Source organism: Orussus abietinus, unplaced genomic scaffold (genome assembly GCF_000612105.2).
Source record: "Orussus abietinus isolate OABI.00-Male unplaced genomic scaffold, Oabi_2.0 scaffold43, whole genome shotgun sequence".
Classification (NCBI taxonomy): Eukaryota; Metazoa; Arthropoda; class Insecta; order Hymenoptera; family Orussidae; genus Orussus; species Orussus abietinus.
Window position 1 is genome coordinate 460542 of NW_019394351.1, and position 25756 is coordinate 486297.

The window sequence follows — 25756 nt, forward strand, 5'->3', positions numbered from 1 at the left end:
GCATTTTTGTTATGCCGATATTAACATTTCTTATCAATCTTAATATATCTAAGTCATTTAAGCCTTAAAATAAAGCAACTGAATATGTAATAACACAAAATGATGCGTCCCAATCTTGCGTAAACATATATGCAAATTTCTAAACTCTCCGTTAGAACTAATTATCTCAGATTATGAAATGTTTCTGAAGTATCGAAAATACTTCCTCTTCCTCATTGCCAGGTTTAATATCATAGAATTAATTCCGTCAGTTTGCTTAATAGCCTCTTTTATCCAAACCACTTGTTCACATATAATTCATATAATTTCCTATTCCAGGCCTCGGAGAAGAGGTTAAACCACTAGATTACCGACCTTGGCGATCTCGCTGGAATATCGTGTCATGATCCCGATCCAATACAGTCTCAAAGCTGATCAAACAGTTGTATAAAGCTTTTTCCTGTTTCTCCTAGAACTCCATGAATGTGTTGCGACAACACGATGACAAATCTCCATCTCCATACAGTCTCTACAGATCTCGTTCTATAAATTAGACTTTATATAAAAAGTAATCGCATACATTACCAAGTATTTCCGGATATATTACATTTTTCTATACATACAGAGGCTCCGATGTGAAAGGTTATCCGATCCAACATGCCGAATGTGTCTGTATAACCTCCCCACACATGTGTCATACATATTGGACTCGATGTGAGGAGTCAAGAGTCACAATGTACAGTCAAGAGTCTTAATACATGTATGTAAATATCTGCCATGTATTTTTATCCATGCAGATGCTCTTGTTAATGGATTCTTCATATCAAGTTGGTCTTGATGGGAGTCGGAGTCATCATGTATGTAAATTCATGCACATCTTCACCTACAAAGAGATACGTTTATTCACATATAGTCATACGCAACATACCGGATTTCTCGAGGAGCATCATGGCTTTCGTGTACGTACATTTTCAGCTGTGAGTCGGTAGTTTCGAATCCACACAGAAAGGATTGGCGTAAAGAGATATCCCACTCCCACCACGAAAGACTCGGGTTTCATTCGGTCTTCCAGCAAGTTAAGCAGTGTTCCCTGTGTTCCGCAACTGCTCGCACCGACCCTAATGTATCCCAGGGTCAAGCCAGAAGAAAGGAATAAAAAAACCGGCCAGAAACACGTCGTAAATCCACAAAAACCGGCGAAAACTCACCCGAAATCCGTGCGCTCAGCCTCAAGGTATTCGATCGATCCGGGAATTTATTGCCTAGAAGGAAAAATACGTACAAACATTAATAATCCATTCTAAATGTCTATTGCCACCTTCCAGGCATTTCACTTAAACGTGTAATTACCTCCAAAATTAAAAGTTCGCTGCAAGAAGAATTTTGGGAATTTTTTACCAGCGTACCGGGACTCCCAGAAATCAAGGCACGATGATAAATTTCCTGTAACAATAAACTGAAATTATTTCCGTGGAAATGTCGTTAATTAACGATTTAAGAAGCTTGAGAATATTTTCTTTCTGTTTCCTCTGTAAGAAGAATTTAAATTATAATCATTGTTCCTCTCTGGGATTCCCCTAAATTAAGGAAGAGCTACGTCACACTCACGGCAACGAATTTTCATCATTTTGTGGGAATATAGTGCTTTGATTATTTAAATTACCCTGGAGAAGAACTATTCTGTGTTTTTGAAAAGTGCGTAATGGGTAGTTCACTTATTTATTCTGATAAATATGGAGAAATATTAGTTGTTTAATATGGGGTTGCGGATGTCAACCTAACCTCATTCTTGCCATGTTGCTGATGGATTTCGGGGTCCCGTAGTTTTTTGTTTTTGGGGGAATGTTTGGTGGATTCTAAGTGGGAAAAAAAATTCCCTTTTTCAAGGGAAACTCATTTAATTGTGAATTGTGTTTCGCAGATTTGTAGGGTAGCTGATAGCTGCTGATAGCGCTGATAAGGATGCAGCTGCCGAGACCGGCATGGCTTTGTTTTCTTTTAATTTTCACTGCGATTCTCGTAGAAGTCGTTCACGCTGGAAAACGTGAGTGGTTTTCGTTGTTTTCACTTTATTTGCATTGTTTAATTCAAGTACTTTCATTTTTCAGTTTAGAGGATTTATAGATAATTGTTAAAAAAGAGAATTTTAGGAAAATTAAGCGATTTATAGAATCCTACTACTGTAAAATAAAACGATAGGTTTAAGAACTATTAACAGATCAGAGTGGTTGTTACTCTCAATGCGTAATTACTATTCTGAAATCAATATGTAAATTTTTAGTTAGCCTCACCGTAGGACTTTGAAGTGTATCTCCGTTTTCCCAGAAGTGATAATTTTATCAATAATGCTCAGTACAAGTAATCAAGCTCACTTCTGTGACATTTAATTCTGTAGCTTGATTTGGTTACTAATTAAATTAATTCTTACAGTTAAGTTGTGCGTCGTGGATAGCCAACACACTGCAAAAAAAATTAAATGGATTTGCCAAAAATTGAAGGACGATCCAGAGAGCAAAGTAGAATGCAGCGTGGGAAATGACAGGCAAGTATTAACGTGAACTTATTTTACATTTGTGTTACTTTCGCAAAACTTCGCACGGTCTTTAAAGCGATGACCTGTTAAGGTTATCATTTCCTGTACAAATATTCGTTACCACATTTAAGAATTCACGGCATCGATTAAGCAACGAAGTAAACAATCGAAGAATATAAAAATAAACTGCCAAAATGTTTGTCAACTATTACTTGATTGATCAGGTTCCATTGTCTTCGGCATTTGATACATCGTGAGAGTGACTTCACCGTTTTGGAACCTGAAGATTTATTTGCAACGTACGAAGCCCCGGAATACAACATCTTTGTCACAAACGAATTGAGGTTCTTTTCTTGTGGTAAAGTTTCGATCATTCCAATGAGAATGAAGTACCGTATTTTTCAAACAAATAAAGGAACCTCTGTATGTATAATATAGATAATTAATTTTATAGACAAGGAGCGCTACCAGATGGTTGCCATTGTGAACAAGAAGATCAAGAACACGTCAGATCTGAGAGGCAAAAACTTCTGTCATCCAGGCTACGAACCAACTGAATATTGGAACAGGATTTTCTCCACGGTTCGAACACCTTCGATAAACATTTTTTAAATGACAGAAGTAATTAAATCAAAAGCTGCGTGTCCATTTAATTGTTACGCTTACAGTACTTTGAAAAATCGAACATTGTTCCTGAGTGCGAACTCGACAAGACCCTGATAGAAAATCGGATTTCCACATTGTCCGATTATTTTCGAGCTGCCTGTATAGCCGGTCCATGGAGCCCCGACTCCGTTCTGGATACTAAATTAAGTGAGTACCCGTCACCTTGTAATCTTACAGAGAATACAACATTAAACAGCGTAAAAGCTGCTTTAGTACATAAATATTACAAATCATGACAGTGGAGAGCATTAATGTCTTAAAATAATCCAAGAGTATCTTTCGCTCTTCCAGAGTCGAGGTACAAAAATTTATGCGCCCTCTGCGAGAATCCAGCTGGATGTTTCTCTGGGGATAAATATTATGGCCGAGAAGGCGCTCTTCTTTGTTTAACAGATTCCGTCGGGGATGTTGCCTGGGTTATGTTAAAAGATGCCAAAGAACATTTCAAGGTAAGGTGTTTAGAGGTTAGATCCTTGAGAAAATTTAAAACTACTGCCAGTCTGATCCATTAATACTAATAATTAAATTCTTCAATTGAATGTGTGTTTATCTTTGCAGGAACAGAACATTACTACAGATAATTTCAGTTTCCTCTGCCCCGATGGAATGACAAAACCAATAGATTTTGACAATCCCTGCGTTTGGATTTCGAGGCCCTGGCCAGTTGTGGTGACTCGAAGGTGACATTAATGAATCTTCGATTTATTTCTTAAATTAAGCATGAAAAAATTAGTTTATGGGAAGAACTGAATTTTAGGGATGCTGCGGAAAGAGTCGCAAGTCTGATGAGATCCTTGGACCCCGAGAAGACTCACTGGAACTATGATCTCATTCAACTTCTGGAAAGCTATCATGTGACACCGGTCAGTACCGAAATACTGGGCACGTCCGAGGATTACTTACAAAGATGTAAAGTATACACGCAAGTGACAAATCAAAATAACTCGTCCTTATGCAATAAGGAAAGTGAAACCCCTTCGATGACACTTTCATATCGCCTTAACTGCTGCAGAAATGTATATGCCTATCGCTTTCAGTTATTCACGATATCTGCAATTTCTTCTACTCGCTGAAGAAGTAATTATAAATTGAAAGTCAAAGAGAATTAATTTGTAAACATATAGAGAATATACACTTTAGGAACAGACCGGAGGATGTGACAAATAGTTTAGTGAACGGTTTCTTCGTTTTTCCAAAAATAGTTCCTGGCTTCGTGAGTGCCAACAGCGTGACAAGTTGCAGACCATTCAGGACGGTTACTTGGTGCGAGACCTCAAATGTCCAGGATAAAAAGTGTCGATGGCTGGGAAACGCTGTAAAGGTTTATGGAATCGAGCCTCTGATAAACTGTATCCAGGAAACGAGCAGAGAAGCTTGTATGGAAGCTGTCAGGACCCATCGCGCTGACTTCTTTGTGGCGAAACCAGAAGAAGAGTTGCAGGCCAGAAAGTAAGGGATCCAAAAACTATTATTTAAAGTGCATTGAATAACACCAGTCGAGGAAAAATACTTCGTAACATGCAAGTCCTATTTTTCAGGAAAGGATTAAAGCCGATACTGTTCGCAGTGACTAGTAAAACGAAAGACGTTGGCAATTTGGCAGCAGTTGTGATGAAAAACTCGCCATATTTAACGTTGAAAGATCTTAAGGGAACATCGGCTTGTTTTGCTGGATTTAGGAGCATCGGTAAAAATGATCTTTAGACACTTACCCTCAAAATCGGGGAATGGTTTTCAAGAGTATCGAATTTTTAGGTTGGAATACTTTCGCGGCGTACGCGAGGAATTTCTCCTCGACCGATCGTTCGTGTACGGATGTAGAAACTATTGCAAATTTCTTCAAAGATAGCTGCGTCTCCGATCTGCCAGAAAAAGATTCAACTCTGCCGAACAATTTGTATTCCTTGTGCGAACATGGTAAGGCCTAGTCATTTTTTTACTACAGAAAACTTTAATAATTTAATGATAATTCCAGTGGTCTGAAAGCGTAAGGCAACTTGTCTAGAAATTAATGTCATGAAAAAATTGTGCTTGTGGATTATGTGATAGTAAATTAAATTGCTGCTGCTGTAAAGGCGAATTTCATACGTGTTCGTAGAGGAAAATTTGGGAGACGAAGACCGTACTTTTAGGTGTCTGGCCTCCGGACGAGGGAATGTGGCGTTCATTAATTGGAACACGGTGACAAGTAACACAGGTAAATTATAAAAATACTCATAGAACGGTTATTTCGTCTCACCTGATGAAGTAAAATTATGAGTCGAGTGTACGCAGCAGAGAATCTTAACCTAGACTCACTTTTAGTTGGCCTGAACAGCTCAGATTTTAGAACACTCTGCTTGGATGAATCCATGGACGACGGTGAACCTTGTTTCTTGGCTTGCACGGCATTCAACACGGTAAACTGTTAAACTAACCACTTTTAACACTTGTCGAAGAATGATAAAATACATAAGAGTATTTCTTTGACGTTCAGGTTATGGTACACGAAAATATTTCGGAAACCCAACGTGAGGAATTGTACTTCATGTTCCTCGAAATAGATTTACTCTTCGGAAGAAACTACAAGGGGCAAACTCCAGCCTTTTCGTTATATGGGAAGTACGAAGAGAAGAGCAACATCCTGTTTTCGGTGAGTTGCAAGAAATATTGCATATTAAAGTCAGAAGAATTTAGACGTTTATAAATTAGGGATTAAATTGTAATGTCACAGCGACAGTCATCAGCTCTGTCCAGGCCTTGAATTTCCTCATCATACATATCGTCTTTTGTGCATCCATAATAAATCCATCCCTCATGGCACATCGCCCAGGGGAAATGCAGGGACTTGAAAAGAACAGCCGATTCCCCTGAACTGTTCAACGCAACAGCTCCTATTTGGGCTTCGAACGTCTCATTTTCAAAGTCATCTAATTCCAATTTTAAACCATCTTCAGGACTTTTTACTTTGGCCATTCTTTTCACGATTCGACGTGCCGGTGCATAAGTATAGATTGCTTTGTCGGGGCCGGACACAGAAGTGCAGCCAGTTTTGTCTGCGAAGATCCCACAGCCAGGTACAGTTCCAATTGCACTTATCGTTCCAGTGGTTTTCCTCGGCTCTCCTGCTGTCGAAGTGCCAGTCGCCAAGTGTCCATTTCTATCGAAGGACACTGCTCCTACGGCACTGACCTTGCACAAGTAGAGAACAATCAATTCAGTAATGAGGTAACCTTTAAATCTCATCATGTCTGGACAGGTACCTGAAGAACCGTGGGCTCCAGTCTCTGTCTTCTCTCAACCACCAACTCTTCCTGTCTCCGTTGCTCTTCTTCGTCAGTCAATCTCCTCGTAACATACCAAGGAAGTTTCACTCTTCTCGTTTTCTCATCAAGGCTTACTTCTTCCTCCTTTTCATCCAGATTGTAATTCTCTGGATCATACAGTGGTTTCCTGGAACTACTTCCTTTGTCCTCTTCCTCTTCGTGATCTCCGGTCTCAAAGATTGTAGATTCTTTCGGCGTAACTTCGGGCAAAAACCAACCTGGTTGTAAAGTTGGGATTCCAGAGTCCAGGGCAAACTTTTGTGCGCCCTTTTCCACTAGAAGAATGTGACTAGTCTTCTGCAAAACTATTTTTGCTAGAGAAATTGGGTGTTCTATGTCTCTGACAGCTCCTACGCAGCCTGCGTTCGACTCGTCGTTCATTATCCCCGCGTCAGTTACTACTTCTCCATTCGCATCTAACGATCCTCCTTTGGCACAGTTGAAGAGTCTTTTGCTCTCCATATGGCAAATTGCTGTCTCGATCGCGTCCAATGACGACCCACCTTTTGCCAAGTTTTTGTACGCCTTTATTGCCGCGTCCCTAACCTCAATCATCATGTAATTTCTTTCGTTTAGAGGAATGCTGCCGGCTCCGCCGTGCACGATTATTACGGGATGCTTAAATTGCTTTTCCCTGTCATTGTTCGAAGTCTTGGTTTCCACTCCGACTGAAATTTTTGCCTGAATCTTGTTTACCCAGGAACAATATTCGCACGTCATTGTCAAAACGTTTTATCTTCTCTATCCGTATGTTTGAATTTATAATAGTCTTTTACAAAGGCCTTTATAGTGGTTTTACTTCACTGTTTCTATTCCTTACTAAGGATTTTTAATTTTTTTTTTGTTTACAATGTTGCATGCACACTGAAGTACTACTCTTTTCAAAATACTTGACAGAGTTCGCTCTCAATATTCTGAACTAGTTCGACGTGATATTATTTGGGAGAATGTCAAGTGGCAATTATTTTTCGAATTTCTCGTAATTTGTTTTTAGGAGAAGACACAACGTCTACAGAAAGACATCAGTCACATGCATCGTGCTAAAAGATACAGTGAAATAGTGGACGACTTACTTCGTGACGTTCCTTGCAGTACTGCGAGTCTGGTGCATCCTTACATTTGCCAAATATTGCCATTTATGTTAACGCTGTTATTCTACAGATGCTTCCACTCTTAAAATAGATTATTCTTTATAATCTTACACACTCCGAGTGACAGTTGAAGGGATCTGAAGACCTGTACTTTAATAGTTGTGTAGTTTTTTTATACGTTGTTATTGTACTATGTATGAACAGAAAGAATATTTTGTGTACATGAACCGTAGTCGATTACTTGCAACGTAACTTCATTTTCCAACTATTTTGTATAACCTTAATTATAAATTATGTATGTTTAATAGTACGATCACTTAAGTGGACGGACTAGTTATCAGTAATGGGCACTTCGGACGAGTTTAAAAAGTACAATTGCTCTCTGGTGTATATCAGAGTCCAAGAAAAGATTCTTATTAATTTCTAGAAACATCAAGTCAGTGCATCGTGACGATTATTAATTGGACCCATTAGTGAACAGGTTACTGACACACTCTATTAATAAACAAGACTCATGGACAAGTTTCCTGGGATACAGTACGAGATCACGAGATTCCATTAAGGAACCTCAATTATTAACGGCAGGGAAATTATGAACAATTCTTGGAACTGTCCAGTCTTGGTCACTGATATTCGGCAGATTCATCTTTAATCGATAAATTGACTAGTTTCGATAATTATTTTCGTTTCAGATATCCTTAATGGATACGATGCAACCGGAATTACGTGTAATATTTTTCTTCTCGATTTTTTTATTATAAAATCGACACGTATCGCAAAAACGTGTTCAATTCTTGTCGGAGGTCTTTCCTTCGAGAGTGACAAAAGTCTTTGTTCAGTTTGTGGATCTCCACGTTTCCAGTTTCTGTGCCTAGAGCCTGGAAGACGTTAACATTTTGTTATTAATTTGAAAGTTCACAATGTTGATTCAGTTTCTTTTTTTTATTTACCATATATTGATTCGTCATATCGCGATCGCATTTGCAGGGAGATAAAGTCATGCTGCACACATGTCCCCATGTTTTTGTGGATATGGTGAACATTGGATAAATATCGCTGCTACTTAAATCCCATACGTGAATTCTAAAATGATTATGAACATGTAATTACAGTATCGATGATTTTTACACCGTGAAGGAAAATTATTATACGCATTTTTTTTAGACAGCTCGTGATTATGGACTATTTCATATCACCTTAATATCGTACTTACTTGGATTCATTGTCTAGAATGTACACAGTGAATGGTTTAGTCTTCGACCACTGTAGAGACTTCACCGAGGCTGCACAGTTCTCATCCTTTAATTGCAAAAGTGGCCTCTCGGCATGCAGTGAATGCAGTCGAATTGCACCATCATCGCAGCCAACCTTATAAAAGAAATAAGTACTCAGCATTAATACATTGCATTTCAGGGTGAATTACTTAATAACATTCGTATAAGTGTTTGAAATAATTCCAAGACTTGAATTTCACATCGCAGCTTACCAGGAAATAAGACTGTTCGAAAGGACACCTTTCAATGCACGTCACTCCACCACACTGGTCTGGAATATAAAAAGCATGAAATAATTTGTTGCTTGTCTTTCCATTGTTAATTAACTTGACAAGTTTGAGAATTATTAGCACAAGTAATCTACCCATTTCACGTGCTTTATACACCGGAGGGGAAGTTTTAGTTCCAACGCAGGTGGCATGCATAATGTTAGTCGAGTTTGTACCGATGTAAAGATTATTCGGACTGATGCTGTCAACTTGCATGTCGACGAATCCGTTAAGGTAACTTTTTCTAAACACAGAATACGCATTAGGGAGTTAAATGTTAATTAAACGTTTTCTCTAGCCCTCTAATTTACTTATAATTAATGTTTGCCTTACATTTTGGTTTTTCTTGATCCCAGAGAAATTTCTTGACTCTTCGTGAGCTTCACATTTCCCCAATATGACAATCCCAAGTCATTCGTTGCACTGCCTATGTTGCGAAACGTACTCCAGATGATCAAGTAACCATCGCTGTCAAGACTGCATATCTAATTGCACCAAAGAATACAAAATTAACAAATTAATTGTTACCTTCTTACAATTCTATGTGCAGAAATAAGTGATGTATAAAATCCCCAAAAACTGTACCTGAATTGGTACAAATTTATTGTACGATGCTTCGATAGGTTCCTCCTCGATTTTTGACAAAACATGTATTGCAACGATTTCTGACTTGTGGCCGTCAATTTCAGGATTTCCTGCTGTCACATAAGTTGGCGATCGAATTATCCAGTCTGACTCGTTAGCTTTATCCGTAACCTTCCGATGCCACATTTCGTCCTCTTTAAGATCCCACAGACTCATCGAGCTTAACAAAAACAGCCCAATATGTAATAATCATTTAATTTGTTGATATTAAGTAGGAAAAATAATGTAATATATGTAATGACTTTTCTTACCCATCTTGAAGCCCTGCGAAAATGAGATTATAATTTGTTGGATGGAAACAGCATGCCGTAACAGGGCAGGGGGAGTAAAACAGTTTCGTAGGCTTCGAAGGCTCTGACATGTTCCAAAGGCATCCGATGCAGCAGTCGGTTAAGTAATCTTGCTTGTTAGATGTTTCTACTTCCTCGTCAGTCGTGGAATGGATCGAAAGCAATACTTTGTTTAACACTTCTGAGTAATGAATTATTGTAACTGGTCGGCCAGTTAGGAAGGTGACAGAATTCACTGAAAGGTTGACGACACCTTCGCTGAAAGGCAACTCGTGAACATCACTCTGAAGAACATTTCCACCGAGCCTAGTTTCTTCTAGAATTGCCAACATCACTTTCCCGGCGCGCTCCATGAACTCGTTTAATCGGATAATGTCAAAAGATGGTTTTGTAGAATGTAAATTTGATTCTTCGTCACGGTCGTCTCCAACGCCTATTTGTTCCTGTGAAATAAAAAAATGGTACGACTCGATACAACAGACTTTAAGGTATCGATAAGTCAGAATCTGAAAGATATGTCTTTTACCATTTTAAATCGTTTGACATCTTCGTTGTTCTTCAATCTGTTTCTACATTTCACTGGGAATTGCGTCCACTTGTTACTACAATTGATTTCGTCGGTTTGTATCTCTATGTCTAGGTTATCTTCCTTCGTCTGCGTAGACATCTGAATGGTTTACAAGAAAAAGGTTATATCAAGATTAGTAATGTTTAGGTTATTTTATTATATCATACCTGCTGAGTGTTCAGCTTCCCATAAATTCTGATGAACTCTCCATAGGATATCGGTGAACATTCCAGAAGCGACCAGTTTACGGTGTCTAATTTTATCATCTGCAGTAACTCTTTACCACGGCTTAGAGTTACTTGGGATTTCTACATTTAATAATAATTAATAACTGTTAGTACATATTAATCCCTGAATGTCTAATTTATTATTGTAATTCTTTACCTTTATCGGAGACTCCTTTTTCGCCTTTTGGAAATCAATGAATACCACCTGCGACAATGGAGGAGACTTTGCAAAATCTCCAGAGCGATCCTCTTCAAAACCTTCATCCGTTGAGAGAGGTAGGGACTTCGTTTCGGTAGTCGTCTCTTCTCTGTCGCAAGAAACGAAACTAGATGACGTTCTGTTCCAATAATTTTTCAGAAATTTCACCGATACATTACCATTACTTGATTAGTTTTTAATTTTAACTAAATTTTTGCAGACTTTTGATATCTCACTGACATTTCAGAAAAGCTCGTCTAATGTTACTTAACTTTTCTCACGAATAATCACATTACTACTGTTTATTTGGAGCGATTTTATTCATTCTGATATGAGATTTTAGTTATAGCGAACCTATAAGCCTTGTTAACAGGTTGTCTCAATTCAGGTGGCGAAGGAGTCTTTGATTGATTAGCAGTCATCGATTCAACCCTGGCAGCCCTTTTCCTAGCTTCGGCAAGTTCATAATGACCGGAGTCTAACATGTGCTCTTCTTCAGTCTTGCGGCTCTCACCACTGCTGACTACCTTTTTCTGGACATGATTAATAAAATATACTCCATGTTATTCAACATCAATGCTATACTTTAAATGATAAAGCGAAACTCACTTGTTGTTCAGTTCGGAGTTCGATAGGGTCGAGCATTGGAGTGATTCTACTGTTATCCGATGCTTCGCTGACTTCCGATGCTTCGCTGTCGGTGCACTCTTGAAAATCAGATTCATAGTCCTGAAAAATGTGAAATGTTTCCGTAAACAATGTTTCATTTAATTCCATGTTAATAATTAATCTGATAGAATCATTTTTTTCACAGCTGGAGAGCAAAAAATGCAATTAAACCTCGAAATCATCCTCGTATTCGTATTCGCTGTCTGCATTGTTCGATGCGTTGTCAATTTTGGGATTATTTTTAACAGGAAGTGTTGTGCTTGTTGTTTTTCTGACTACGTTGCTTTTATTTGCATTACTGTGTAAAACTTTGACTTCGCTCGGACTGAGAGTTCTAGATTTCCTGCGTTCTTGGGAAGGAAGTCTGTGTCTACTTTCTTTTCCAGTTTCTGTCTTTTTTGGCTCACTTCTCCTTCCTCTGTCTTTAACCTGACTTGACTCTGTATTCTTAACTCTTGTCTCATCGGTAGACTTTGAGCCATATTTACTCGTTTGTGCTTTCGGGATGTAAATGTCACTAGTTCCTCTCTTTTCTGTGTAACCAGTTCGATTCTTTTCTCTAGCTTTACTGCGGTCGACCTCTTTACTAGAAGTGACTTTTCGTATACTCTCTGAATGCGTTCGCGAGGTTGTACTCTTATTTGTCACATGATTAGTAACACGTGGAGATCCCTCGTGAGTGGACCTCGCAGTGGAAGACGTACTATTTCGATGCACGGTTTTGCTCCGAGCAGTAGCATCCCCGATGATGACTTTACTCGGCAGAACTCTGCTCGATGCATTTTGTGAAACTTTTGACGGTCTGTCACCTGCGCCCCGTCGATCTAATACAACTTTTCGTTCTCGAAGCTCTGCCTTTCCCTGTTGCTCGGAACTTGCATCGGTTATGGAACGAGTCCTTGTTTTTATTTGTGTCCTTGACTCGCTGTTAGTCTCAAGGCTTTTCTTAATAGCTCCTTGCTGAAAATATTCACGTTTAGTTTATCAAAATAGGAAAATTAATTGCATTCAATGTACAAGCCTTTTAAAATGTTACATCTATATGGCTGGCAAGTAATTATAAATAAATACGCGTCATGTATACGTGTCTAGAAATGCAAACAAGAAATCCTTGAGTCAGACATGTCAAAGGATCTCATTCGCCGCGTACAAACATTACACAATATACAACGACAGGCTTTGGGCCAAAGTGACGAGATAGTATTTGGCTCTTTATTTATATATATTTATGTAGAAATCATTTAAACTATAGAACTATTTTACCTTCTTAGACATTATGTGGTTAATTGATTTGTTTTGACAGTCGCGAGGACGCCATGATGTCAATCGGGTGAGAAAGTTGCGCTTTCATGCGTGATTTTATGAACCTTCTGCGCATGTTCAAAATGGCGGACCAATAGGAGCGGTTTTCAAGATGGCGCCACATTGAACTGATTTCGAATAGAAATTTAAAATTGAAAAAAATTACAAACTTAATTTGAAAACATTCTTCATTTATCTTACCTACATTATTCAATTGCATGTAATTGTTCTTTGGGTAATCTTTAACATGTGTTTTTAGGTTTCTGACACCTGTCACATTATTGAAACGTCAAAATCGTAGTGCAGTTCTTCCCAGCAAATCGGTCGCTTTATATAAACAGTGTAAATAAATGATATTTAGAGAATGCCACCAACAAATAGGAAAGGGTTGTTAAGGACTGATCGAAGAACAAAATTGCCCAAAAATAATGAGATTAAGTATAATCCTGGTAACTTCGATCGTGACGTGACTCGTCTTCGGAATGAAAACCCGACAGTGTCAGATTTGGTCTATCAGTATTTAGAGAACATTCAAGATATCGATACCAGAAGGATGCAAAGAAGTAGTGCGGGGAGTAGATTTAGAAAAGCACATGTTCGTCGATGTAGGTTTGCAGATTTCCAACCTAGAAAGAATTGGGTACCCGGATTGGGTAGGAATAGAAATCTTGATCGTAGCCACGTGCCAAGGTTTACAAGGTTTCCAAATTTACCAACGGAATGGCTGATCGAATCTAGTCTGCTTAGAGGAAACGGTTCTTCGAGGGAATCCATACTAAAATATGGAAAAGTTGTCGAAGAAGGTATCGACCTACGATGACAAATACATACTCTCATGTATAAATCTTATATGCTTCGGTATAAATAATATTTAATATTGAATGTAAAGATATTTTTAATGTAGGGAGGAAAATGGCAAGAAGATATGTTCGTAAAGCGGTGTCGTTTGGCATCCAAGCTGGTTACTTATTGCCACGAGATGAAAAAGGTGAAACTCTACACGTCTCCTCGGATTTAGGTCCTTTCAGAGTCAGAAGGAAGAAACCTGCCAAAAGCACTGAAAGTTCAATTCATAAAGATCTAGTGCCTGCGATTCCAAAAAGAAGAAGGGAAAGGATTTTACATCCTTTAAAAAATGTGCGAAGGTGTAAACACAACGGCAAGCAGAAGCAATTAAAAAATGCAACGTGATCTTAAATAATTCTAATCGTCTTGTTCAGAAGAATCATGAAAGTATTATCAATCTTGTGACATACATTATTGTGAGTCATGAGGGACGTTTTAAAAATTTTCTTTGTGATAGTTATTGAATAATTGTAATGTATCTATTATTCAATTATAACACTTTCAAGCTATTCACATTAACATGACGTAATGCAGATCACAAGGCAGGCTTCTTAGTTCGTCTCCGAGATTCCAGAATCCATTGTTTAAGGTAAGAACTATCTTTTCCTAACCCTGCGTTCATTTCCCTAAACCTCGATCTAGTGACAGGAATCTTTCTATTCTGGTTTCCGTTCATTCTGCACGTAGAACAGAAATCCTTTCCAGAAGTGTTTCTCTTTCGCAGTGCATAATTATTTTTATTTATCCTGCAACTTGGTCGTCTTCTGAGAGTTTCTTTAACATTTTCGGTTCCAGGATTGTCCTCTACCCCAGGTTGATTGTCTTCGAATTTTCCCTTGATTATTCTTGGGTCATCGCTTCCTCCTGTCAGTCTCCTCGCTGCACAATTTTCCTGCCTGCAAATTTCTGGATTCCTTCGACAACAATTACAGACACCTAGTGGAGGATCTACGTTCCTTATACGTCGACTTTCCTGAGTAGAATGTCTAGAACGATTCTGCATATCAACTCTTCGCTCTACATTTTCAACGTGTCGATTTCCTGAAGAATGTGCAGAATGATTCTGCATCTCAATATTGACACTCGGAGCGGAACCTTGACTTGTCAATATTCTTTTCGTAGTAATATTGTTCCTCTCTGCGAGAATTTCAGAGGTAGGAGATGTAATCGAAGGAAGAGGTTCCTGTCGATAATGTCCTTCAGATATTCTGCTCGATGTCATATCTCTACGTGTCCTGAGATATCTTCCTGCACGTTTCGGTGTCCTTTGAGAGAAACAACTAGTACACCGTTTTCTTTTTCCAGGTTTTGGAGTATTCCTCGAATGCATTGTCTCGTTAGAATTTTTCATATCGATGTCCTTCGTCAAATTTGCAAATGGTCCCACCATGTAATACTCATCGAAACCAATTTCAAGGACGAATCTGTTGAACAGTTCGGAGAAAAGTTTCATAAATGAGACCTCTTTGACGCCACTTTGACATAACCTTAATTTAACTATTAATTATTAGATTATCATTTAAATATTTTCACTGACCCTTGATTGCAGGTCTGCGATAATGCAGTTCGCACCTGAGCGTAAATGTCTCCGTCGTCGTCGTAATTACTCTCAATGTAATTAACGATATCAACGATAGAAGAGCTAGCCAAGGTTTCGTTATCACATCTCTTCTGTAACGAACGCAAAGCTTCCATGACCCTAAGTGAAAATCTTGCGGAATTTTCAACGACGCACTTTTCGGCAGCATCCTGCGAATAATATTTCATTAAGCCTTGGCCATAGATTTAATATTTCGCATTAATTAATATTAAGTACAGAGGTTATCGCGTGTCCTTGGACATTATTTCCTGGAATCCTTGCATTTCCTCCAACATGATTACACGCGCATCTCGAGGTATCTTCACGATTTTCCACGGAAATTCTTCTACTTCCCATATTAATTTCTCCGGAATTATTAATCTCTTTACTCTCCTGCACTTTTCGATACTCTTGATGAGACTCCAAGAAGTCCTCTCTGAGGATGTTATCAATCACCGAATTTATCTGTTCCTCTTCTGACGTTTCCTCGTCCATGATTGATCTTGCAATGCCTTAAATTAAAGAAATTAAATGAATAAATATTATATTTGATATACAAAACCCCCCCAAATATAGTAAAAATACATCCGAGGTTACTCAACCTCTGAAAGCACCAGATCGGACTTCACTCGTCAATTATTTCCACGATTAAATTTCCTAATCGACCTCTTATCACTATTTCCCTCTATCCGTATCATTTAATTCAATTTCTAAGATATCCGTAATTCACGATTTGCAATCAATGTTATATCTTCTCATTTCTTTCTGACGAATTGTTTTCGATTTAAGGACGACCTCGAGGAAGTCGCATAATCCTGGAAGGACATCTTTCATGTCCACCGATATTTATTATATTTTTTATCAACATCATTCTATTATTTTTTTCTAGTATATACAATTACTATTTTTTGACGAATTTTTTTTTCTGTGTCAGGACGACCTCGAGGAAGTAAAGAGTGAACTTCCGTTCGCCATAATCCTGGAAGGATCTTCCACGACCATCGACGCCTTCGGTACCGCCTGTACCTTGCCACGTAACTCTTGCGATACCGTATTCGCGTGTAGGCGGGATTTAAAAGGAAGGAAAAGGAAAGAAAGGGTGAAAAATAAAAATCCCAGCCGTGCCAGCGCTCCAGTTTCCCTCTTGCGAGCGCTGCGCCTCCAGATAAGAAACTGCGATGTGAAGTTTCGCGAGCGAAGACCGGATAAGAATTATTTCAGAGGGCTGGAGGGGTGCATGCCGTGGTGTATACACCAGGTATGCACCAGGTATGCACCCTGGGAACTGCAAGTCTGGGACAAGCCGTTTCGATGGCGTGTTCGGAAGCAAAAACACCCTAAATTATTAACAGCGACCACATCACGGCTTTGAGTACTGCTCATCCTTCGAGTGGGTGGGTGGGTGGGTGGTTCGTTCTTTTTAATTTATTTTGCTTAATTACCTACTGTCAATTATTTGTTATAAAAATATCCGAGTAGAGCAAGACGCGTTGCGAATTCATATCGACACTTTAGGAGGAAATATTGTCTTGATATAAGATTATGACACTTCGAGTGGGTGGGTGGGTGGGTGGTTCGTCCTTTTTAATTTATTCTGCTCAGTTAACCACTGTCAATTATTTGTTATAAAAATATACGAGCAGAGCAAGACGCGTTGGGAATTAATATCAACTTTATAAGACGAAATATGTCCTGATATAAGATTTCTATATTCTCGATATAACATTGCGCAGACAATGAAAGATATATTAAAATTGGCAAGTTTAATTCTAATTTGTTAAAGTTTAACCTTGTTTTCAAAAACTTTTCTTTTTTCCTTGATACGAAATTTGAGAGTACTGCATGTTATAGTGAATATATAAATTAAATGTTATACAATAAGTCATGTCGGAAATAGAGAAGTGCTGAGAAAAATGGATAAAAAATCGCAGAATTGTTTTTAACAATGCACTCGTGGGGTTGGAGTCGGATTGGAGTTTCTTGGGGCGAGATTGGGCGGGGAAAAGAATCGTATCAAGTCGGGGGAGGATAGAATGGTTTAATCGGGGCCTTTTGTTCGTGGCAAAGGTGGGGGAGCACCCCTCGTGACGACTTGATGAGATAACTTTGCCCAAGTTGTGATAAGGCGCTCGTAATTCCTGACTTTGGACGAACGCGAGTAAACGGACACGCGACCACCGCACCTTGTACTGTCATTTCGAGGTGTACATGCCCCCATCTTTCCTCCCGTAATGTAAGTAATGCAACGTGCGATCGACACGCGTAAGTGACCTAAGACAAGAAGGGGCAAAGATTTTATTATTTAGCAAAGATTACAAGCAAATATTTAGAAATTATTCCATGGTGTACAAGAGAAGTCTTATAGTGAAAATCGACTAATGAAGTGTCCGATAATAATCGTGAAGTAAAATATATATATTTATTATATGTTTATAAATTATTGAAACTAAACATGTCATTGAGATATTCAGCAAAGATTACAAGCAAATATTTAGAAATTATTCCAGGGTGTACAAGAGAAGTCGTATAGTGAGAATCGACTAGTGCGTGATCCTAGTTTCCAGGACAGCGATTAGAGCGATTACCACTAGCTGTTAGGTCGCGAAAGATCGGGGGTGGCGAAAGGGGTTGGGGGCGGTCAGAGCTCAGGGGGTCACGAGACATGATGTCACGTTACCTGGCCGCGACAGGTGTCGGTTCCCACGCCCTGCCCCCCCTCGGGGGGCGATCCTCCACCCCCGTAACAGGTAAATATCGCGAATCTAACAACACTCTCTATAGACGCAGGCGATACGCCATATCTAGCTGGAATTAGCACAATTACACCTGGAGATAGGAAGCTCCGAAAAAGAAAAAAAAAATGATCTTCCCTGGAACTGTACAAAAATGAAAAATCATATCCTGCGGATAAACAAAATAACAATACACATGCGTGAAATAATTGTAAACGCTATACATCATTATAAAAAAAAATTTGCGATGGCCAGAATAATGTATTTTAATATAATAAGTACATAAATTAAATCATTTATACGCGACATGTTATAAGAAAAATTTCTGGCGGAAAAAATTTGTTTTTAACATTAAGAAAAAAATGGGTGAAATTCTTTTTAACAGGGGATCTTGAAGTTTGTGCGTTTAAGACTCATAAATTAGAGCTTAGAGTCGAGAGAAATGATTTTAATAGTTTTTAGATGTAATTTGTCATTTGTTAAATCCATATTTGTTGTTAACTGGCTTTATATTTGACATGTTAATGGAGCCGATATTCGGATTGCGATCCCGGGTTGAATTATCGTCCTGGCTATGTAAAAGATTAAGTGACCCCATATTTAATAGGAAATATTAACCCCCCTCCGGGGGGAGGGGGGGAATATTCCAGTCGTGTCATATGGCAATAATCTCACGTACCTGTAATTATACTCCACAAGGTATAAGACTTCCTACATAAACAATTTGCAGAACAAACGATACGATCAGCTGGGAATGCTTGTACAAATGATATCGTCGATTTTTGAAAGCAATGAATAATTAGCCTTTACAATATCAATACATCATTATACTTATCATCATTAAGAGCGTCGACTGATAAGCCAGTCGTTACTTACAATTATACTTATATTATCGACACTTATACGCTAGGTTTAAAAAAAGATGATGATTACAATGTATTTTCTTTTTTCGAGTCTATTCATTGTTCAGGGTGATTTAATTTAAATTCAATGTACGCGTTTACACCTTACGTTGAATTAGTGCCTGGTGAAGTACATACATATCTCTTTTTGACGTGATCTATGACTCCCAGGAAGTACGTAGGAATTATTTATGTACCTTCCTCGTCGGGGCTAATTACAAGCCAAAGCATCGATGAACCGGCTAACAGTTTGCTATTTAATGTACCTCGTAATAATTACAGCTGCATTAAACATTCCGGGGGTGGTAATTTCAAAGTGTCCGTGGTGTCAGCTGCGGTCTGTCCCAGAACATTAAAAGCACGTAGCAAGTCGGTTTGCAAGTGTAACTCACGTCTACGTATGTGTAAGATGTACTTAACCCGCCGCCATGTTGGATGGACTTTCAGGTGTCGGTTTGCCCTCCAAATGAATTAATAAAACGTTATTAACGAAAAGATTTCCACTCTAGCTTGTTACGCTTTAAAAGATCGTCTTCGAGTTGATAAAGATGCGATATTAAGCCGATAAGTTTAACTGCAAGTGTAACTCACGTCTATATATGTGTAAAATATACTTAACTCGCCGCCATGTTGGATGGACTTTCAGGTGTCGGTTTGCCCTCCAAATAAATTAATAAAACGTTATTAACGACAAGATTCCCACTCTAGCTTGTTACGCTTTAAAAGATCGTCTTCGAGTTGATAAAGATGCGATATTAAGCCGATAAGTTTAACTGCAAGTGTAACTCACGTCTATATATGTGTAAAATATTTTTAACCCGCCGCCATGTTGGATGGACTTTCCGGTGTCGGTTTGCCCTCCAAATGAATTAATAAAACGTTATTAACGACAAGATTCCCACTCTAGCTCGTTACGGTTTAAGACATCGTCTTCGAGTTGATAAATATAAAATCGTTAAAGAAGAAGTGACACGTGTAAAATGTGTTTAAGGTGAAGTGAAACACATCGAGGAAATGCGAGTTTCTCGATTACCAGAGTGTCTTAAATTGTCGGACAATTGTCCTGACACTTCCGTTTCTCATATCAGGGCCTTTAATAATTTTATATCGATCGAAATATCGGAGCTGGCGCCATACCGATAGGGGTGGGAGATCATATTGTCAAGTGATAAGGTCGCGATAAGGGGATTGGTCAAGCTGGACGAATCAAGGGCGGTTCGTTGGGGTGATTTCGAAAGGGCGCATGCGCGGAGGGGCGGACGCAACCCCTTCGTCGTCCAATGTCTCTTCTCTGATAAGGGCGCATGTAATATTAACCAGAGTGATAGCATGTCCATGTAGCTCGAGGAATATTCCCGCGAATTACTCAAGAAGTCGAGGAAGTGCCTCGCAAGCTCGTCCGGGAAGTTCCGGAAGTTGAAAGTGCCGTAAAAAAAAAAAACAAAAAACAATTATAAATAATTTTAAGCTTTGGAGAGGATCATGTAAAAACCCGGGTATAAATGTCAAGTGGAGAAAATGATTAAGTATTTTGTGGAATGCATTCGGTTATCTTTTTATTAGTTTTGACATTTAATTTGTAGGGTTTCTTTTTTTTTTGGAGTTAAATAAGTTTGAGGTGGGAAAATGTCTTGTGATTCGTTGAGGGGTGGTTCAATGGTTTTTCATTTGGAAAGGGAGTAGAGTTCACGGGTTTGGGGAATTTTATTAAGTATAGTGTCTTGCGAATGGTGGAAATTTTAAAAAAGTAGGCTTTTGGGAGCATGGGCTCTCGTGCACATGTGAGACCTGTGTGCGCCGAAAGTGCAATGACAAGTGCATTTTCGGCCCTGCATCTTCTAAGGAGTTACAGTCTCCTTGCACCGAGCACAGGTGGGCGTTAATCGTCTAACTAAATTATCATTATTACTTAAATTAACCCTAAGCCGCAATAGTAAGAATATGAAACATTCGTCAATTATGATTAGAGTTTCCTTCCTTTCAATCCAAGAAAATTCGTTGCATTCATTTCCATAAAGAAAAATTAAATAAATTTCGCACAAATGTATGTATGCAATGTGTATGTAATGTATATATATAACGGTTATCATTGCTTCACCATGCTTCACCATATTCCTTAAAAATTTGTGCCGAGTCAGTTCATACGAATGGTCTCGCATTCTCACCACCAAAAACGTTCCGTAGTACCGTGAGCTTCTCACTTTTCACTTTTCACATTTTCGCTCAATTTGCTTTACGTAATAGGCAGGGTTAGGTAAGTAAATATAATACGTACCTAGTTCAAATTAATTCATTGTTTCTTAACATATTTCCGTGTTTACACGTGTGGTAAAAGACGTTTATAGCTTAGTAGGGTGCTTAACTTCGAGTGATCGGTTAGCGCTCATCTGCTGAATGGGTACGTTCACTCAACATGTTTACTGATCGGACCATTCTGATCGCCATTTTCAGCGGAAATCGCAACATGTTCCCAACTCATCGGTAACCGGTTTTCTCCTCCGAATGCACCCATTCTCATGGGGAAAAGTCGAACGCGCCGCGGGAGAATTAGCTGCGTTCAAAGCGCGCGCCGCCACCTGTCGGCCGTCACGAATGATCGATCAAGTCGGCCACGATCTGGAGTGATCTCCCCAGTTTGGTAGATCACTTTCAAGTCCTCCGACAGCCGTGATCGTCTAGTGGTTAGGACCCTACGTTGTGGCCGTAGTAACCCAGGTTCGAATCCTGGTCACGGCAATGCGCCAAGGCACATTGTCACGGCGGAGGAATATTTTTTTTCACATTTTTCTTTCCCCCAACACTTAGCTAAGAAATAATTTTCCCGAAGGGTGGAAAGTCTGCCCCAGTTTCTTAAATAATTTAACGCCGAGATTTTCCCGCTAAAAGCCCGGAATTAAATTTTCCGACTGCTCTAGATCCTGAAGCGCGGAACTGCTGACAGACGGGGGATTATTCGCGTTGTTAAGAATTATTCCAGATTATTTCTAATTGTTAAAGGGTTCATCATATGGCGCTGCAGTTGTTTTAGGAAGGTTTGAACAGTGGCTAAAAGCGAGCTGAATTTTATCTCGCTTACTTTGAAAGTGGAGTGGGGAATCATTTCAATACGTAATCGGTATTCAGTTTCTTGTCTGGAGAATCGGTTCTTTATGTACTTTAGAATAAGTCTTATTTCTTGATTAATTGCGCGAATTATCTAAGATTTCGCGGCCACGTGCGTTCGCGATATCGCGGGGTCAAAGTTTACGCAAGTCGCAATCGGCTAATTTAATTCGAGTGACATGCATAAATAGGTTTAATAAAAAGTCTCTAATAAATGAATTTTAGTCTTTTGAAACATAGAATCATGCAGAGATTTAATTTGTAGAATTTAATTCGTAATTTTTATTTATATAACTTAATTCGTAATTTTAATTTGTAGAATTTAATTCGACTATCACGCGTGAATAGGTTTAATAAAAAGTCTCTAATAAATGAATCTGTCTATTAAAAAATAAAATCACGCACAGAGCGAGAAATGTCGCATTTCAATAAATTCAATCTCGAGTTAACAATTGTAATCTCATGAATTTTACACTAACACGATTTCTCGTCTCGTGAGTCTCTCATTAATAAAATCTAATTGCGGACTTTTTATTTACAGGGGATGTGAGACTATTTAAAAGAGAGCGTATCCACGTGCGTTGGATTTAGAATTGCTTTGCAATAGCCTAACCCTTGGTTAAAATTTTATCATCTTTTACAAAAACGTAATTGCAGGCACTAGAAGGAATTTCCCTTTACGTGAGCCGGCATTTCGTGGCTCTTTTTACGGAGTATGACCGCTTTTTAAATGTCGTAACTCTCATCGAAGCGAGCTCGAGCTTTTACGAGGAAGAGACCGAATATACTCGTGACACCGCTGTCAATTTCCCACGGGCTGGCAGTCACTATTGTGACACCCGGTAACTCTTGTACTTACGTACCGAGTCTTAAGGTAGTCTTTAGAGACGATAAAAGCCACGTGAATTATGATCTCGGGTCGATCGGCCACGCGACGCCAGCCTTGCTCCGAAAACAATTTAACCATTTCACCTCCACCCCCGCCGAAGATTTTACAACAAACTTTAAAATTAATTAACAGTACGTTATAATATGTAAAGCATTGCTATAATTAATTCACCTTAGTCTATTACATTTTTCCTAATTTAAAATCCCATCACTTAAGGTGACACGAAACTGATACATACGTACCAAAAAGTGAAAATATTTATATAAAACTTTTCTCCAAGCTGAGTGCACCGAATTATCTGAAACTTTAACAAGGTGATTACGGAGGCTCTAAAGAATAGCGCGCTGCGCGTGAAATTTCATTTTTTCGAGAAAATAGAAAATATCATTTTTTGCTTCTTCGAGATAAATGAAGAAAATTTCTTCTTTTTTTTTCTCTCGAGAAAAAACGAAATTTCACTTTAGTTTGAAAAAGGATAGGTTAAGATGTTTCATTTCAGTTTATAAATAGTTGTTTAAAGGAGAGAAAAAAAAGAAAATAGAAAAGTACCCCTGGTGGGACTCGAACCCACAATCCCCGGTTTAGGAGACCGATGCCTTATCCATTAGGCCACAGGGGCGGTTTACATGGCGGCGACCCAACATAAAGTCGATCGAAACCCTCGCCACCCCAGAAATAATTGAAAATAACAGCATATGAGCCTTTCCCCGACATCCTTCCGATAATTTCTAACCTACAAAACAACCCAACACCCTCTGAAATGAACCTGTACAAAAAAAACGCGTAGCCCCTCCAAGTTTTGTAAAAAAATCGACGTCCGTTTCCTTTCCAGATTTATGCAGATACGAGCCGTTTCCAGGCCGAGATTACGGATTTGTGGATTCCAAGACATCGGGAAATGATTCCACGGTGGAAGCCTCTTCTCCATTGGCATCGTCATTGACAACTGCCTTCTCTTTGCCAAATTTGCTGCGACCTCCACTCTTGACATCCGTCCCGCCTTTGACGCAGTCTATTAACGTCCCGCAACCCTTCTCGAATACTGCGAATACAGGTTTGGGATTCGTTATTTAAAAATGAGTATTATGTTTCTTAAAAAGTTAAGTGATAATTTATTTAAAACTAGAGTAGTTTATATTAATTTATATAGAAGAAGATAAGACGAGAAAGTATAGCCTCGGTAGCGCAGTAGGCAGCGCGTAAGTCTCATAATCTTAAGGTCGTGAGTTCGATCCTCACCCGGGGCATATTTTTTTTTCCTTAAATTCAAACTTTTTTCCTCTCCTTTTTATCACATATAACTTAAAATCTTACTCACTCATGGATATGTACGCAGAGCTGGGGAACTATTTCAATCGAATTAATTTGAAATAGGTACCTACAATGTAAATTGGCATTTTCTATTTTGTATTTTAAATAAGAATAAAGCACTACTTTACAATTTCTACTTTAAGCAGATTTCCAGAACCGTTTTATCTAGTTTTATGTACACGTATTGGGATGTAAATAACCAGGTTATGCAATGAATAGGAGGACTAGTGAGTCGCCACGTGTTGGGCTCGAGTGGAGTTGCAAGCGTTTCTCAAAGGCGTCCACGAAGCGAGAAAAAGCCCATTCCGGAGGAGCAGAAGGACGAGAAATATTACGAAAGACGGAAGCGGAACAATCAGGCGGCGAAGAAGTCGCGAGACGCGAGAAAAATTCGGGAAGATCACGTGAGTTTGAAATTCGAAGGGCCCGCGTCGGCGGGCATGATCCAAGATGGCCGCCGGCGGTCAGAACCAAGATGGCCGCCTGCGAGCAGATCCAAGATGGCCGCCGGCGCGAGAAGTCTTCGATTCGAAATTCCCGGATTAATTCTTCCGATTTTCAGATCGCCCTTCGAGCGACGATGCTGGAGCACGAAAACGCGATATTGCGAGCGCAAGTCGTTACGCTCAGAGAAGAAGCGCAATCTTTGCGACACATGTTGATAAAGCAACAAAGTCCCAGTCTGCAAGCCATCGATCGGACAAGGCCACTCTCGTCGATAACGGCGGTTGGGTTATCGACGCAGATCCCTAGCACGAGTTTACCTTGTCAAGTGTGACGAGTGTAGATATAAATGGCGCGGCCTTGAATTAATTCAAATTAATTACCGCTCGTCACGATGTAACGCTTCCGTTAAATTATAATTCCCCAACTATTACATCCTTCTCCTAACTTTTCCTCTTTATTTTATGAGGTTAGGTTGTGCACATGCGTCGTAAGGAATTCTCAGTCGGTACGGAAACTAGAGGTTAACTTAATCTGAAATTTCAGTCGTCATGGAAGATTAATATGTAGATAAAATAAATGGGACCCGTTATTTGTAATTTATTGTAACTGTAAATACATTAATATTTGATTGTTTTTCAATGAATACAAGCGAAGATAAGTGAGTTTCACTTCCGCGTCCATTTTATTCTCTTCTAAGTTGTATTTCATTTGACTAGTTTTAATTTCATTATCGAATTGCATGTAATCCGTTGCAGTTGCATTGCGCCGATGACTGTGCCGAGGTCCGAAGGGTATTCAACGCCGGTCGTAGGTGAATCATGTCTTAGTATCTGTAGATAAGACGATGACGAATTATCTCGAATTATCTGTTTCACAGAAATGCGAAACAGGCGCGGAGCCGTCGACGCAGCATGGAGGGGAGCAGTGCCGG

At 39.1% G+C, this 25756-nt stretch overlaps 5 protein-coding genes and 3 non-coding genes across 14 annotated transcripts; 4 read left to right on the forward strand and 4 right to left on the reverse strand.

Annotated features, from left to right (window-relative positions):
- Positions 1–1077: 1077 nt before the first annotated feature.
- LOC105703679 (transferrin) lies at positions 1078–25380 on the forward strand. 4 transcript variants are annotated; one of them, XM_012432231.2, is made up of 19 exons: positions 1078–1213; positions 1901–2023; positions 2410–2521; positions 2737–2870; positions 2967–3094; positions 3181–3325; positions 3470–3627; positions 3737–3858; positions 3936–4087; positions 4381–4627; positions 4717–4865; positions 4934–5095; positions 5277–5375; positions 5483–5577; positions 5655–5810; positions 16377–16455; positions 23900–24121; positions 24598–24782; positions 24941–25380. In XM_012432231.2, the coding sequence occupies exons 2-19, from the start codon at positions 1942–1944 to the stop codon at positions 25154–25156; spliced, it is 2643 nt and encodes an 880-aa protein (XP_012287654.1). In that variant the 5' UTR covers positions 1078–1213; positions 1901–1941; the 3' UTR covers positions 25157–25380. The 4 variants fall into 4 exon arrangements, with proteins under 4 accessions (XP_012287654.1, XP_012287657.1, XP_012287655.1 ...); XM_012432232.2 differs by lacking the exon at positions 1078–1213 and adding an exon at positions 1430–1510; XM_012432233.2 differs by lacking the exon at positions 1078–1213 and adding an exon at positions 1566–1674.
- Positions 5822–7461, reverse strand: LOC105703683 (probable isoaspartyl peptidase/L-asparaginase CG7860). Its single transcript, XM_012432249.2, has 2 exons — positions 6421–7461; positions 5822–6349 (listed from the first exon to the last, which is right to left on the reverse strand). Exons 1-2 carry the CDS (start codon positions 7201–7203, stop codon positions 5873–5875), a joined length of 1260 nt encoding a protein of 419 aa, XP_012287672.1. The 5' UTR covers positions 7204–7461; the 3' UTR covers positions 5822–5872.
- Positions 7726–13081, reverse strand: LOC105703678 (WD repeat-containing protein 60). 2 transcript variants are annotated; one of them, XM_012432229.2, is made up of 15 exons: positions 12979–13081; positions 11887–12675; positions 11656–11775; positions 11401–11579; positions 11005–11155; positions 10788–10928; positions 10579–10719; positions 10014–10495; positions 9703–9922; positions 9451–9602; positions 9213–9361; positions 9061–9119; positions 8788–8942; positions 8525–8657; positions 7726–8452 (listed from the first exon to the last, which is right to left on the reverse strand). In XM_012432229.2, the coding sequence occupies exons 1-15, from the start codon at positions 12988–12990 to the stop codon at positions 8330–8332; spliced, it is 3006 nt and encodes a 1001-aa protein (XP_012287652.1). In that variant the 5' UTR covers positions 12991–13081; the 3' UTR covers positions 7726–8329. The 2 variants fall into 2 exon arrangements, with proteins under 2 accessions (XP_012287652.1, XP_012287653.1); XM_012432230.2 differs by lacking the exons at positions 7726–8452; positions 8525–8657; positions 9213–9361 and having other exon boundaries at positions 8848–8942.
- Positions 12387–14891, forward strand: LOC105703684. Of its 3 annotated transcripts, none has more exons than XM_023431944.1 (3): positions 12387–12515; positions 13277–13820; positions 13922–14890. In XM_023431944.1, the coding sequence occupies exons 2-3, from the start codon at positions 13382–13384 to the stop codon at positions 14206–14208; spliced, it is 726 nt and encodes a 241-aa protein (XP_023287712.1). In that variant the 5' UTR covers positions 12387–12515; positions 13277–13381; the 3' UTR covers positions 14209–14890. The 3 variants fall into 3 exon arrangements, with proteins under 3 accessions (XP_023287712.1, XP_012287673.1, XP_023287713.1); XM_012432250.2 differs by lacking the exon at positions 12387–12515 and adding an exon at positions 12625–12642 and having other exon boundaries at positions 13922–14891; XM_023431945.1 differs by lacking the exon at positions 12387–12515 and adding an exon at positions 13031–13045.
- Positions 14377–16071, reverse strand: LOC105703682. Its single transcript, XM_012432248.1, has 4 exons — positions 16045–16071; positions 15680–15954; positions 15401–15612; positions 14377–15287 (listed from the first exon to the last, which is right to left on the reverse strand). The coding sequence occupies exons 2-4, from the start codon at positions 15935–15937 to the stop codon at positions 14399–14401; spliced, it is 1359 nt and encodes a 452-aa protein (XP_012287671.1). The 5' UTR covers positions 15938–15954; positions 16045–16071; the 3' UTR covers positions 14377–14398.
- On the forward strand, positions 21741–21812 carry Trnah-gug. The gene has a single exon. It is a non-coding gene; the product is annotated as a tRNA-His (tRNA).
- Trnar-ccu lies at positions 23614–23686 on the reverse strand. The gene has a single exon. It is a non-coding gene; the product is annotated as a tRNA-Arg (tRNA).
- Trnam-cau lies at positions 24242–24314 on the forward strand. Its single transcript has one exon. It is a non-coding gene; the product is annotated as a tRNA-Met (tRNA).
- Positions 25381–25756: the final 376 nt, after the last annotated feature.